The 17,108-nt window shown below is 34.8% G+C and overlaps 1 protein-coding gene across 1 annotated transcript; it reads right to left on the bottom strand.

The window, feature by feature from the left end:
- Positions 1–3,628: 3,628 nt before the first annotated feature.
- Positions 3,629–16,820, bottom strand: LOC132544869 (uncharacterized). Its single transcript, XM_060208520.1, has 11 exons — positions 16,591–16,820; positions 15,344–15,459; positions 14,124–14,176; positions 12,679–12,742; positions 12,069–12,148; positions 11,445–11,501; positions 10,626–10,707; positions 9,079–9,203; positions 8,917–8,977; positions 7,905–8,033; positions 3,629–5,533 (listed from the first exon to the last, which is right to left on the bottom strand). Exons 1-11 carry the CDS (start codon positions 16,617–16,619, stop codon positions 5,325–5,327), a joined length of 1,005 nt encoding a protein of 334 aa, XP_060064503.1. The 5' UTR covers positions 16,620–16,820; the 3' UTR covers positions 3,629–5,324.
- Positions 16,821–17,108: the final 288 nt, after the last annotated feature.

Below are 17,108 nucleotides of genomic sequence, written 5' to 3'. Positions count from 1 at the left end.
GTTACTACTGTGTGTTGTCTTTATACGTTACTACTGTGTGTTGTCTTTATACGTTACTACTGTGTGTTGTCTTTATATGTACTACTGTGTGTTGTCTTTATACGTTACTACTGTGTGTTGTCTTTATACATTACTACTGTGTGTTGTCTTTATACGTTACTACTGTGTGTAACATGTCTTTATACATTACTACTGTGTTGTCATGTCTTTATACGTTACTATTGTGTGTTGTCTTTATACGTTATTACTGTGTGTTGTCTTTATACGTTACAACTGTGTGTTGTCTTTATACGTTACTACTGTGTGTTGTCTTTATACGTTACTACTGTGTGTTGTCTTTATACGTTACTACTGTGTGTTGTCTTTATATGTACTACTGTGTGTTGTCTTTATACGTTACTACTGTGTGTTGTCTTTATACATTACTACTGTGTGTTGTCTTTATACGTTACTACTGTGTGTAACATGTCTTTATACATTACTACTGTGTTGTCATGTCTTTATACGTTACTATTGTGTGTTGTCTTTATACGTTATTACTGTGTGTTGTCTTTATACGTTACTACTGTGTGTTGTCTTTATACGTTACTACTGTGTGTTGTCTTTATACATTACTACTGTGTTGTCTTTATACGTTACTACTGTGTTGTCTTTATACGTTACTACTGTGTGTTGTCTTTATACGTTACTACTGTGTGTTGTCTTTATACGTTACTACTGTGTGTAACATGTCTTTATACATTACTACTGTGTGTTGTCTTTATACGTTACTACTGCGCGTTGTCTTTATACGTTATTACTGTGTGTTGTCTTTATACGTTACTACTGTGTGTTGACTTTATACGTTACTACTGTGTTGTCTTTATACGTTACTACTGTGTGTTGTCATGTCTTTATACGTTACTACTGTGTGTTGTCTTTATACGTTACTACTGTGTGTTGTCTTTATACGTTACTACTGTGTGTTGTCTTTATACGTTACTACTGTGTGTTGTCTTTATACGTTACTACTGTGTGCTGTCTTTATACGTTATTACTGTGTTGTCTTTATACGTTACTACTGTGTGTTGTCTTTATACGTTATTACTGTGTTGTCTTTATACGTTACTACTGTGTGTTGTCTTTATACGTTACTACTGTGTGTTGTCTTTATACATCACTACTGTGTTGTCTATATACGTTACTACTGTGTGTTGTCTTTATACGTTCATACTGTGTGTTGTCTTTATACGTTACTACTGTGTGTTGTCTTTATACGTTACTACTGTGTGTTGTCTTTATACGTTACTACTGTGTGTTGTCTTTATACATTACTACTGTGTTGTCTTTATACGTTACTACTGTGTGTTGTCTTTATACATTACTACTGTGTTGTCTTTATACGTTACTACTGTGTGTTGTCTTTATACATTACTACTGTGTTGTCTTTATACGTTACTACTGTGTGTAACATGTCTTTATACATTACTACTGTGTGTTGTCATGTCTTTATACGTTACTACTGTGTATAACATGTCTTTATACATTACTACTGTGTGTTGTCTTTATACGTTACTATTGTGTGTTGTCTTTATACGTTACAACTGTGTGTTGTCTTTATACGTTACTACTGTGTGTTGTCTTTATACGTTACTACTGTGTGTTGTCTTTATACGTTACTACTGTGTGTTGTCTTTATATGTACTACTGTGTGTTGTCTTTATACGTTACTACTGTGTGTTGACTTTATACATTACTACTGTGTGTTGTCTTTATATGTTACTACTGTGTGTAACATGTCTTTATACATTACTACTGTGTTGTCATGTCTTTATACGTTACTATTGTGTGTTGTCTTTATACGTTATTACTGTGTGTTGTCTTTATACGTTACAACTGTGTGTTGTCTTTATACGTTACTACTGTGAGTTGTCTTTATACGTTACTACTGTGTGTTGTCTTTATACGTTACTACTGTGTGTTGTCTTTATATGTACTACTGTGTGTTGTCTTTATACGTTACTACTGTGTGTTGTCTTTATACATTACTACTGTGTGTTGTCTTTATACGTTACTACTGTGTGTAACATGTCTTTATACATTACTACTGTGTTGTCATGTCTTTATACGTTACTATTGTGTGTTGTCTTTATACGTTATTACTGTGTGTTGTCTTTATACGTTACTACTGTGTGCTGTCTTTATACGTTACTACTGTGTGTTGTCTTTATACCATACTACTGTGTGTAACATGTCTTTATACATTACTACTGTGTGTTGTCATGTCTTTATACATTACTACCGTGTGTTGTCATGTCTTTATACGTTACTACTGTGTGTTGCCTTCATACGTTACTACCGTGTGTGATATGGCTTTTGTTTATATGGGTGAAATCTAATCATTCCTAAAAGAGGATGCCTATTGGCCTATAATGTCCTAGTATTCTAGAATACATGAGAGAGGTTCAATGGATCTGAATTGCTCACCTGTTCATCAGCTTACACGCGGAACATTAAGTCAACATATGTAAACTTGAAATCCTCCTCTTCAAGTCTGCTAATACAAAAATACCATAACCCAGGATCTATTGCTTGATGAAAGCCGAAATTTGAAGTTCTGAACACTTTTGACACCAATGACCTTAAATGTTGGTCGAGGTCATTTGAATAAATCTAGTATCCCTTCATCCAATCATGTTACAGAATCAACATCAATAGCATGGTTATCAAGATATCATCTCAATATTTTCAACATTTTCGACCATGTGACTTTATAAAAGGGCCCTATATCAGCGCAGTGGGCCTTTCCGTTATGGAGATGTTGTTTGAAGATTTAATAATTTGACCCCTGTTACCACAGAAGAGAATCAAGGTCATTCATCTGAACAAACTTGAAAACCTTTCATCCCAGTATGATACAGGCCCAATATCAGAACTGATGTTTTGATTATTCAGAAGAAATTGTTTCATGATTTTCATACATTTAAATAAACTTAGCAGGGCCCTATATCAGCGCAGTGGGCCTTTCCGTTATGGTGATGTTGTTTGAAGATTTAATACATTTGACCCTTGTTACCACAGAAGAGACTCCAGGTCATTCATTTGAACAAACTTGAAAGAACTTCCTACCTGAAATCTACAGGCACAATATCAAACCCCAATTGGGCCATATCACTTTGCCCCTAGGGGGTCAGCAAAATCATTTATATTTATACTCATTTATTTCAATCAATAATGCTCCAAACTAAATCGGGACAGAATACTGACATTGCTATAGAAAAAAGAATTTTGAAGAATTTGCTCTATTTCTTCTTTTGGACTCCACACTCTTATCCAAGTGGGTTGAGACCCACTGTGTATACAAAGTTGAATCCCCTTCATCCAAGGATGTTACAGACCAAATTGAAAGAGAACCCCGCAATTCCTACAGAAAAAAGGATTTCAAAAGTTGCTCTACATATGCTTTGGGCCTCATCCTAGGGAGCTAAAATCCCTTGTTTATACAATGTTGATCTCCTTCTTATTTCAGTGCTTCAGCCCCTACACAGGGACATTCAATCTTTGGGGTATCAAAATAATATATAATGTACGTATGTGTTATACTGTTTAAACAACAAAACAAGGCGTTAAATTATAAGTAAAACTCATATTGTATGAATATCCCAAATCAAATGGTATTTTTTATTCATCCACAATCTACAATGTTTTATTATCCAATATTCGCCTCCTGACATCAATTCTAAAATTAGCATCATTAAGACTGATCCGTACATATGATCAGAGATAAAAACATCTTCATTTCATCGTAACCTTATTAAAACACATCTCCTAATCTATAGGAAAAAGATTTAATATGAATATCATAGATAAAACTTATCAGATCAATAGGACACTGTAAGACAAACAAGAGGCCCAAAGGGTGTTAACACTCACCTGAGTTACAATGCTCTTGCAATGTCATAGAAATGATTTTATTGAAAGTAAAAAGAAATTATGCTCAGAAATGTAATTTTTCTATATTAACTTTAGTAAAGTATACTACCTCCAAGGGAGGGTCATGAAATTTTCAATATGGTTAAGTCTGTGAAAGTCTTTCCATCCATGAAGAGTATTCAATTTCTACAATACCTGGGATTTGAGAAGAATATTTTTGAAGTTTCAATCAATCTGACACTTTTAGGCCCTGTCCCTCAGGCCCCTTGGGGTTGGGGAATATATGATTTATAATTTTGGCGCACTTTAAGCTATGGATGGCTTTTGTAAAATTTCACTGAAATCAGCGCAGATTTCCAGAAAAAGTGGAAAATGTTAAAAGTTTACCATACACAATGCCGGACAAATGGGGATACTGGGGATAGAGACTAACGTCTTACATAAGAGAAATCAGGTCAAAAACCAATCATTCCTTAATGATGAGCAGAATTTTAAAGAATTTGCTCCATTTCCCATATTGGGCCCCGTCCCACCTTATCCAAGGGGACCAGACTCACCGCTTATACAAAATTCATTTCCCTTCACCAGAGAACGCTTCAGACCAAATTAGGGTAAAAATCCATTTATTCAGACAGCAGGAGCAGCATTTGAAAAAGCAGTTATTTGTAGGAAAAGTTGACATATGGACAGAAGATGGGCCAAGTGAGATTTAAAAAAAATTTATCAACAGACGGACCAAAAACAATCTATGATCTTTGGGGTATAAAAATAATGTATAATGTACATACGTGTTATACTTTTAAAACAACAAAACAAGGTGTTGAATTATACACAACACCCATATTGTACAAATATCCCAAATCAAATGGTATTTTTTATTCATCCACAATCTACAGTGTTTTGCTGTCGAATATTCGCCTCCTGACATCAATTCTAAAATTAGCATCATTAAAATTAAAATCCGTACATATGATCAGAGAGAAAAACATCTTCAATTCATCGTAAACTTATTAAGACACATCTCCTAATCTATAGGAAAAAGATTCAATATATATAACGTAGATAAGACATATAAAACAAACGATTATTTCATAAATAAAAATCCATACACAGATAAGAAATAAATAGGTATCCATTGCAAGCCCAACTCGCCAGCAGCACGTCACTCACAAAGTATTCACTACTGCTCATGGGCTCCATCCTTGAAAGCCGAATATCATGATTCTAACCACATCACAGTATAAGCTCACATGTCCCTTAAGGTCATGTGAGCTAAAAATATATTTCTGGGTAAACATCATTACCCTGGGTCTTCTGGTTATTCAGAGTTAGTTGTCTTATGGAAAATGTTTGTGCTCTACAATAACTGGCACCATATAAAATAACACTTTTTGTCCAAACTCTGCACCATATCAGCTCAATTTAGACGCCCCCATAGAACTGCTTAGTTCCTCTTCTGGGTCGGTGAGTTGTCGAGGCGATGTCATTGGATATGACCTTCGGTGTCCAGGCCTTTGTATCTCAGTTTCAGTCGATGGACTGTAAGCACTGCTTTCGTCGCTGATTTCTGTCTGGTTCAGGAACTCATCACTAGGGTAGTATGGAGGGGGAGGTTCCTCACCTGTTACATAGGATAACCAAAATATATCAAAATTTGTAAGCGAAATAGACAAATGGCCCTTTGACCAAACGTTCACCTAACTGTAAAGATTTTAAAATTAATTAGTATTTGTGATACTGTAAACAATAACAATTAGAACAATTCTGAACTGGAACTGCCATCCTGAGGATAACTTATACACCCTGCAGATGCCACGACATCTCTACATACCAAATTTGCTGAAAAAGCCATGAAAAAAGTTAAAAACAATTAAAAATTGACTTGGCATTTCCGAATTTCTCTATACACAAAAATTAGGTAAAATCAATATCTTAACAATTTGCCTCAGCATGGTTGACATGGCAATAAAACAAATCGAGATGTTTGGCATCCCAAAATGCACCTATAAACCAAATTTGGTAAAAATTGGGCAATATCTAAATTTCAATCATTCAGAGGTTACCATTTTCCTTAGCATGTTTGTCATGGTAACAAAACATGTACAGATAACTTCTAAATTTCAACCAATCACAAGCCAGGATTGTGTTGCCGTAGTAACTTGTTGAAACTTGTATTCTAATGTAGATTTCAACTAGTTATACCAATTGACAAGTCAAATAATAAAATCTGTTGAATGACTATGGAGGCCATTTGAAATAGTAAAAGCTGTTTACAGTTATCAGTTACCATGGCAACCAAAATTTTAGGAAAAAAAAAAAACAAGAAAGAACCTGCACTGTGTTACAAAGTACTGTTCAATGAAGGTATGAACAAAATTTCAAGTCAACTGGAAACCTGAAAAAGGACTATTTCTCAAAATGCATAACTAGACAAAGTAGTGTTTATTTTCATATCAAATGGGGATGACTCTCTTAAATGGGGGGAAATGCAAAGTCACTTCACGGGGCACATCTCCATATTGGACAGGCCATTCCCACAAAAAATATCTGTTGATAACTGTGGAAATGCATAGTGGGATAAAACATGGACAGACAGAAAATGTGATTCCAGTATTACCCCCCCCCCCCCCCCCTCACCCCTCCATCAAACATCATTTGCCGTGGGTATAATAAGGTAACAGTTTCTCAACTTTCCCACACAAGAGATCCCAACGGGGTTTTAGTACCCACCATTGCTTGGTCTTCATTTGATCTTTACCTCCAACCTCCCCCCTCCCACTCCTACTATCTTCCTTTATTGTCATCTGTCAGCCATTCTATTATTCTCATCAGTCCCAAAATCAAATAGACACAACTATGAACCAAGGGGAATACACATATGCTAATTGAAAAAGATCTGTCCTTTACTTCTCAAATGATAGTGATAAAAAACTTTCACAGTCAAAATCAAAGATGGCTGTCTTTCAGCCATTTTGTTTTTTTAGTCCAAAAATCATAAGAGCACAACAAGGTATCAAGGGGAACTTCATTTGAAATTTGAGAAAAATCTAGCGCATACTCAAGAAATGAAAATAACAAGAATCGTTTTTTAATGGACAACAGACTACAGACAAAGGGTGATTCAAAAACAGCCCAACTGTTTCTACAAAAGTCCTCTTCATATAAGTATGTTTCAAATCAAATGTTGATAAAATCCTGTCACTTTTAAAGATTTTGCTAAATTTTGCCTGCTGACTCCATCTCAAACCTGGGGAATGAGACCATTCATTACACAGTAAAAGGCCCAAGAGGCCTGAAAGATTTCCCTGGCTAATTCAGCTATTCTGCCATTTAACAAAGAATTTCAAACAAGGCAAATAATTTCTGAAATACTTTCCCCATTCCCTAAACCCTTATTCACCATTCATCAAAACTGCTTCAGACAAAACAATACCTATCCTAGTAGCAAAGAAGGACTTTTGAGGAACATTTCCCTTATTGGGCCCCATATCTCTGATGTCAGACTCCTTGTTGATACAAAATAAGGTAGTTTTCACCTAACTATGTTTCAGACCAAATCTGGATAGAATCAAGGTAACCCCACAAATAAATTTTAGAGGATTTTCTATATTTCTAATATTCAGGCCCTGTCCCAGAGGGTCGTAACCAGAGGGAGCTGAGACCTGCATTTTATACAGTGTTCCTTTCATCCAATCCTCCTTTTGACAAAACTTTGGCAAAACCCTACCATATCTACAGGAGGAATAGAACTGTTTTAAAGATATTCTTTTATTTCCCCTAATGGAGGCTGTACTTCTCACAACTATGGGGCCATGACCCACGGTGATTCAAAATTTATTCCCGTTTACCTAAGTTTTTGGGGGGAAATCAGCGCAGTGGCAAGAAAAGTTTAAATGTTAGCAGACAAAGAACAACACTTGTCAATGGAGGAAGATGGACAAGAAATTGTTGTGGTGCTTTGCTCAGATCACATCGCAGTGCTATAAACTTACAACTGGGTCTGGAGTAGCCTGGTCGTTCAAAATCAGAGAGAGGCACTTTGTCTAGTCGATGGGATTTCCTTTTGTACTTCTTCACATTTTCTTTGGCCTGTTTGACATACAGCTGTGAGGCTGCAGCTCCTGAAACCACAGAAACAATCTTAGGGTATAAATTGTATGTCTTCAAAGTCCACATATTTTACTTAAACAAGAGGCCAACTGGCCTTAACGATCACCCGAGTTCTATAAAAGCAGTCAAATTTGTTGTAGAAACATGCAATTATGAATTTTACCTAGATTGTACATGTTATACAAATGTAAAATATGCATAACATATAACTATCCTCCCATTTTAAACATCACCCAATGTAAATAATCCAAACAACAGGAATTTCATTTTTATCGTTAAATGTACCTTAAAGGACAAAGGACAGGATTTTTCATAATTTTATATTTTCGGCTAGTATGAAGGAACATTAGCTTAAACTCACAAGACGTTATCCCTCCCCACGCCTACGTGACAGACCTATCAGAGAAGTCATCTGTTTCTTTTCCTTAAGGAAACTCCAAACATGTTTCTAAATGGAGTGATTGACACTGGAAATGTAGTTCAGACTATTTGGTTAAGATGAGTTATATTGGGTATTTTACCACAATACATTTGATATAATTGTCACTCTCTAGTAATGTTTTAGACCAAATCTGATTGAAATCTACCCAGCAATTAAAAAGGAGTAGCATTTTAAATAAAAATATTGCCTAACTTCCCTTTTTGGGGCCCTGCTCCTAAGTCCTTAGGGGGTCAAATCAACTTTCAGATTCAAGAATTAATTGCCCACCCCTATTGATATTGAGACAAAATCTGCACAAAATCCATTCATGCATTAAGGAAGAAAAGCCCCCGCCCATCCCACACACCCTCCGCCCATCCCCCTCTGGTAACTTCTTCGAAACTTTTCCCGTTACAATGAAATTTCCACAAATTCATTATACTGCAATTAATTTTATGCTACACCATACCCACCTGAGTATTTCACCTGCTCTAATTCCTTCCCATGGACATCTGGCAACTGGAAAGCGACGTCCTGCAACAGATTATATACCTCAGTATCATATGTAAAACCAATCAATTTCAATTTGTCTATTTTACCATAATTGATGAGTGGGAGAATGTGATTGTACTTACCCGTTGTGCTTCAAATATCATAGCACATTTATTTCCGAGCTCCATATACGCCTCCGACATCCTCAGTAACCCTTCCTTCATACGTATCATCTTCACAGCTTCATTCTCACGGATTCTCTCACTTACTGATCAAAATCAAGCATAAACAAAAATAACACTCCAATAAATAAAAACAAAGAAATCAAATCATCACAGGACTAGTCCCAACAAACATAATGTTGAAATCTTCCAACATCTTACTGACATATGACAGCATACAACATTTCATCAAAAAGCTGTCATGCTCTTTAAAAAAATTTATAGTCCATAACAACATCAGGCATTCATGACCCGATTTTGTTAAAATTTGTTTATGTGATCTAAATAACAATTATTATGATGTCATTATGTGAGTTGAAATTTGCACCTTAACTCTACCATAGCACTGTAAAATTGTGGTGATGCTGGTAGTGCTAGCCTTGGAAAACACGTCTATAGCAAATATAACTACAGAATACAGATGTTCATTATATAACATCCTATGTATTAAGGCAGAAAGTTTCAGAGACAACTCCAAAATACTAACCCCTATTCAAGGTCACATAGGTCATAATATTATTTGTGTAAACATTAAAATGATCCAGTTCTGCTGATTCTGTAAAACAGATTTCGTATAAACTGAAGGTCTTGTCCATATTCAAGGTCACAGAGGTCATCTTTGTTAAAATCATTCTGTAACATGATTGATGTTTAGAAGATCCATTTTTGTATAAAAGGTGGGCCTGACCTGCTGTGACCAGAAACTTTGAACAATTATTGCATTGCACACCTGTAAATTCCTTTTATTGGTCTGAATGGATTTGAGAATGAACCTCTTGACAGATTTGGTTGATACTAAATGTAAATGTTCTTCACTTTACATAAAAATTAAAGTGGTAATCAGTCATCATGACTATAAAAATCTAGTGCCATTTTACAAGGATATTTGGCTGGAGATGGGGCATTCCTCTCTTCTAAGGATACACTGGAATTCAGTTTAGTTGATTTTTATGAAATTGTACCTTAATGAGAAACTATATTATCATCTTTTCACCAAAAGGTTTCATTTAATTACAGATAAATAAAAAAAAAACAACAATTGGATTCACAAGATCAGTTGAAATCTGTGAGAGGAGATCTGTTGACAAAATTAACATTATGAAAACAAGGGGCAGTAACTCTTCCAAATACAACTGTATCAAACTGTCATTCAGCAAAGTACAGTTTTGTATCAAGGTGATTAAGCAATCAATTTTGAAAAAGATTGGTTAAAACTGCCGTAGGAAATCTCTGGACAAATAGAAGTTTAAAATAAACTGAAAGTCAGACTATGACACACCATAATAAGTCTTGTCCAAATTTCGGGGGTGTGTGTGATGACTACCTCAGTAGTATTTCACCCTTTTCTTATGAAAATTGTAAGATCCTGTCCACAGAAAGATGGACAACCTTATCTCAGTATAAAATCCTAAATTTCTTTGCAGGGACATTAAAACTGTATTACAAATAAAAATTTGAACATGTTTTACCTTCCACTTCGGCTACCTCTCTCGCACGCTCAGCCTGGCTAAGTCGGCCCTCCAACATACTAATTTCTGGTGCTGAAGCTCTCTGCATAAAAAATAATTCAAAAATGATAAAAATATTGCCAACAAAAGATGGATTTCTCAAAAGTTTATCATGATATGTAAGTACCATACATCCCTTGCCTCTGCCTCATAGGGATCACATACATCCTTTATACAAAGCTAATTTCCCTTCTCCAAAGAATGCTTCAGATCAAATTTGGGTAATTCCAATCATTCCTCCTGAAGGATTTCAAAGAGTTTGCTCTATTTCCCCTATTGGACCATGCCCCTCCTTCCCCAGGGTAGTGAGATCCACCATTTACATAAAACTGATTCCTTTTGGTCAAGGATGCTTCAGGCCAAATTTGGGCAAAATCCGACCATTCTTACAGGAGGAGTAGTAGGATTTTAAAGAATTCACACTATTTTCCCTATCTGGCCCCACTCTTCTCATCACCAAGGATCGAGACCTATTATTTACACAAAGGACCAAATATGGCCAAAACCATTCCTACCAGAGAAGGATTTTAAAAACTTGCTCTGTTTCTTCTATTGGGCTGTGCTCCTCCTGTCCCTGGAGGGCCAAGATCCATTGTTTACACAAAATTGATTCCTTTTCACCTTACGATGATTTTGCTCAAATTTTGGGCAAAATCTTAACAATCCTACAGAAGTATGATTTTTAAATATTTCCCACTTTGGGCCCTGCCCCTCAGGCCCCTTGCGATAACAAATTGGAGTTTGATAAAAGTTATACAGCGAACAGTGCGTATTGCTCACCCTGGCGGCCTTCTTTAACTCCTTCCTGATCTTAACTTCTTTTTGTTCACACAGTGCCTGAAGAAACATAAACATAAAAGTAATTGCAAAAATCCTGATTCTGAATCTTAATATCCTACTGCAATTATGCTTAAAGTGACTTTGAGCATGTAGATCTTGTACTTCAAATCAATCACAGTGTCACAGTGAAATCAATATTAATAACATATTTAAGCTGTGTGTTATATAACATACCAGGTTCTGTATAACATGTTTAAGTTGTGTGTTATATAACATACCAGGTTCTGTATAACATATTTAAGTTGTGTGTTATATAACCTACCAGATTCTGTATAACATATTTAAGTTTTGTGTTATATAACATACCAAGTTCTGTATAACATATTTAAGTTGTGTGTTATATAACATACTAGGTTCTGTATAACATACAAGGTTCTGTATAACATATTTAAGTTGTGTGTTATATAACCTACCAGATTCTGTATAACATATTTAAGTTTTGTGTTATATAACATACCAGGTTCTGTATAACATATTTAAGTTGTGTGTTATATAACATACTAGGTTCTGTATAACATACAAGGTTCTGTATAACATATTTAAAATGTGTGTTGTATAACATACCAGGTTCTGTTTTGCCTGACTGACGTGCTTCTCTCCCTCCATAATCATCTCAAACATCTGTCTATACTCCTTCAGGTGATCTGAAACATTTAATTATCAATCAGCATGAAACAGTAAATGACTTAAAAATCTGTGATTTTAATTGTTTCTAAGATTATGTTGTGATAAATAAAATATTAGCACAGCAACGACTGTAATATAATGTGGCAGGTGATGAAAAAAATATAATGCCACAAATAAGATGTTTTGTTTCTGTTACCCTTAATATAGGCTTACACCTCACAACAAGTACATCAGACAGACCAATATAGGCCTACCAGTATACTACAGCTCTTGATCAGTGCTCAGGATTTTTCCCTGGCAATAATATTAAGATTTTATCAAACTGTTAATTCATTTTAATTAATCAGCTCAGATGTTTGAAAGCAGAAGCACTTCAAAGGAAAAGCTTACAAATGGTGGCCAATGTACAACGACAGACAAATCACCATGGCAACAGCCTTTTGGTCAGATGACCTTTAAGTATCATAAACTACACATATGTAGAGAATATGAAAATCATAAAAAAAACCGATTACCAAAGACAGGAAAAAAAGGAAATGAACTTTACATATGAAATCTCTCTGTACATCTGTCCACTGTGTGCTCAACTCAGCAGCTTGGTTCACTACATCCTGAAACATGAAAAAGGCCATCAATGTACATCATTAACATAGCATTTTATAATGATAATATCCAGTAATACCCTTCATTATGCAAAATTATTCTCTGTCTGGTCACATGTCAAAAATTTAGATAATTTCTGATTCATCAGAAAACCAATGATGTGTAATTCCTATTTCTAAATGGGCGCATGCCTACTTCCAAAAACTGAGGTTTTTGTATGCCACAATTGATTTGACATTCAACACTCGTTTCAAATGTTAAGATTTCCTTACAAGATGTGGACAGATACAGATTGATAAAGATTTTTGAGTTGATAGTCACCATAATGATGTCATTGTTATATCTTTGTGCAATGTGTATGATGTAAGAAAAGTGTTTGGTGTTCGATATTGTGTCTGAAGATTTTGATGCTGTAATTTTTCTCACAGAGAAGATGACATGACTGACCAAGATCGACACTTTGATTGCCTTTGATGAGACAGCGGATGATTCTCCTTCTTAAACAACTGGTCTTGTTCTTTATCTTTACAAGTTCTTTATTGATAAATCTTTCTTTTGTTCATTTTTTACTGTAAACATATTTATCTCAGCAATAATCTTATTTCGGCACTTTTTTTACTAAACATATTGTGTAACTTGCAGTCCTTGCATGATGCTTATATAGTAATTACGGGGATGTGTGAATTTATCTTTGTGCTGATATGTCAAAAATAATAGGCTAAAACTTGATTCCTTACAATCTAAGTGTATTAATTAAAAGTTTTGGTAAACATTCTGTTGACATGTGTGTATTTCTGTTGACATGTGTGTATTTCTGTTGACATGTGCTGTTGACATGTGTGTATTTCTGTTGACATGTGCTGTTGACATGTGTGTATTTCTGTTGACATGTGTGTATTTTCATCAATTGTTTTTGTCTGTTACATAATTGTTAAATTTTACTAATTTATTTTTTCAACATTTTTGATTTTAAGTCTGATTTTTAAAAATCAACTTTCCTTACGAAATAATGAAATATGGTTTCAGCTCTAGTGGTATTAGATATAGTGAATGATCAATGCTTTCACCTTTCGGGTGAAATGAAGCTGCACAGATCATGTGATCAGTTTGAACATCCATTAATCATGGCTGCGATATAGATTCTCACCATAATAATTGCCATCCATTTCTTCTAGGAGACACGTCTGGTGGTAATCACAAATTTGTGTATATTCACTTGTTAATGAGGGACATCTACACACAAACGGATGTCAACATACAAACAGGTATTAGAAAGATATGATAAGATTTGTCTCCATCTTCACCTGACCTTGTATCAGTTCAAACTTTTGACTCTCAACAGACTCACTGCCTCTGGAAACTGTATCACCGTTATACTAAATGAATTACCTGAATGGCTCTGTTCTCTTCGTTTGCTGCCCATCGTAACATGTCATTGGAAGCTGAATTATATATAAAATTAGGCATCATTGTAGGTTTATTTGTGCCTCGAAATCCAAATAAAATTAAAGTGATCATTATAACAAGAGATCACAGAAAAGTTTTGGTGCCTGAACAATCGCTGGATCTGTATTTCATAAAAAACAAAATAATGATAATGCTTTTCCGTTTCTTTATTTTTTTCATTTTTCACTCTCATGAAATTTTGGCAATTTCAGAATTCGTGATACGATAATAATGTTTTACGGCCATATCAAAGATTGCTGTCAGTCACCCATGTGGCTTTTCTGTTCACTCCAAACATAAGTAGGGCAAAACCAGGTACCAAGGTGAACCAAGCAGTTTTAATTTTCAAAAAACAGCAATAAAATTCTTTCATACTCGCCTGTCACTCGTCAATCTCAAAATTATAAGATCACAACATGGGACCTTGGAGAACAGTACTCAAGAAATGTGGTAATAAACAACTAGGTACAAAGGGGAACCTATTTATAATATAAAATCTAAAAATTATCCATCCAGTACTTCTCCAGAAATCACAATGACAAGAACTGCTAAAGGACAGATGGACAGACAGATACAGTGGACCAGAGACCATGGAAGACAAGCAATATAAATTTTAATATAATAATAAATTAATGAACATATAACTAATTTCTTGATTTTTAAAATTTTTCTTTTATAAATTCCTTGATATCTAATAATTTTTTTGGAAGACATCAATCAGCATAATATGGTTTTAATAAGTATTTACTTCTATACAATATCGAACAATTTCAATGAAAACATGAAGTTTAACTCAGAAAACACTGTTTTAACAAAGATTTATAGGATATTTAATCTGATATTTCTTACAAATCATAAATTTTGTAATGATATGTTTAAAAAATAAATCAAATTTAATGGTTACTGAAGCCAGTATTAATGCTAGCCTTCAATGAATGGAAAATTAGCATTGATTTCATGTACTTCTTACATCAGTAATTGTTTTTTGCTATGAACTCTCAAAATGTTTAAGCCCATCTCAGTAATTTAAATTATCATGGGGTACTAAAATTTAAGCCCTATACAGCTGTAAAAGAAAACTCACATATTTAACGCATTACCAAGGTCTTTGAAACCCTATACGACTCACAGGTACTTATACTGAGTTCAGTCAAATGGCTTACCAAGATTTTGAGCTGCCATAAATGACTTTGCACTACTTCTGATGTCCTTAACTTCAGACATAAGGACACTCAGGTCAGCATTTCCGGTTCCGAAGGACATTAATTTGGCACTGCTCCTGTATCAGTAAAATATTCATGCAATTTAACATCACTGCTACCTTACACGAGTCCAATGGTCCTGAACTATTACAAGTATATATCAGCTGTGAAATTAATGATAACTGATAATACAAAAACCAACTGGGGTCAAGATCAATGTCAATTCAATATTATAAACATGAGCTGTTACAGGTTATACCACATATTGGTAATAGTCCTGTATATGAGGGATAGTTACTTAGTTATCAGTTAGTTACTCAAATCAGGGACGTATAATACAGATACAGATATATTATATGTCCCTGTTCAAATACAGGGTCATTCTGAAATAGAAACATTTCAACTTTATTTTAAAAAATTGCAACAAAAATGGGGTGTCACATTTTTAATATGACTCATTAGCCAATGTGGCAATGTATATAATTGCTAAGGGAATGTTTATTTCTGTCATCTAACTTTGGGTTAAAATGACACTATAGATCACTGACTTTGTTCTCCGTTGACTATAGAGTGTTTAGGCTAGCCAGTGGCAGCATTTAGTGCAAATGTCATATGAGCATGAATTTATGTGTTCTATTTTTAGCCACACTCAAAGCTGTTGATAATCAACGGTGGTGATGAAGTTTGTGATTTTTACAAAATGCAAGACAATTTATAGATAATTAACATTTTTGTGGGTGAAAAAATCTACACTGTTGCATTTTTTAGTGGACCATGTCAACGATATGACACCTTTTTATTGTAAATTGTTTGAAGAACTTTATGTGTTTCTATTTCAAATGCCCAGCTAGCATTAAAGTAACTAATTAATTACTCAAAACAGTTACTATCCCTCAAATACAGGGTTGTCTCATTCACATGAGGGGTTGTGCCCAAGCTGTTCAACGCTTCACAATTCCATCAACTTTCGACAATTCTTTAATTTAAATATCTGACATCCACTCCTCTTCCCAACGACACCGCGACATAATCTGATGAGTATTCGAAACGAATGAATCTCGTTAAAACCCGACAACTGATTCTGCAAAATTATATAAATATTCCAAACGAATAAATCTCGTTAAAGCCTGACAACTTATTCAGCAAAATGATAGAAATATTCCAAACGAATGAATCTCGTTAAAGCCTGACAACTGATTACAACACACCTTCTTATAGCTCTGGACGCCTTCTCCATGATGTAAACAATATTAGTTGCGTAAACAAAACATACAGTCTGTCTGCATTCTATATGTATGTTATCCTAATGACACAATCAATCTTGATGTAAAAGAGTTCTGTTCCACGTCATACTGTATCTAGTCATTGATATCGGGTAAATTCACAGAATCATTGTTTACATTCCCGCGCATCATCACCGTGTCTATTTCCGATTTCCATTTCACTGGAGGTTAACGCCTTGAATGGAAGAAGGGAGATCACTCTAAGTTACAGGTGTTGGTTATATATGGGTACACCGCGTACCCTTCACAGACCCACGAGAAACCCTTACCAGGATTATAATGAATGGTATCGTTTTCAGCCGGTTAGTATTTAAGACCGTTTATGAATCAGTTGAATAATTAAACTTGATTGTAAAGATTGTAGGTGTAAAGAGTATCCATCTTGTTACGGTACTATTATAGACGAAGTCTGGTAAAAATGCATCAAGTCTGATATTGGTGTT

This window comes from Ylistrum balloti, unplaced genomic scaffold (assembly GCF_031769215.1).
Source record: "Ylistrum balloti isolate Yb309-2 unplaced genomic scaffold, AGI_CSIRO_Ybal_v1 Utg369812, whole genome shotgun sequence".
Classification (NCBI taxonomy): Eukaryota; Metazoa; Mollusca; class Bivalvia; order Pectinida; family Pectinidae; genus Ylistrum; species Ylistrum balloti.
Note: the sequence above shows the minus strand (reverse complement) of the source record. Positions and strands in the feature narration are given on the sequence as shown.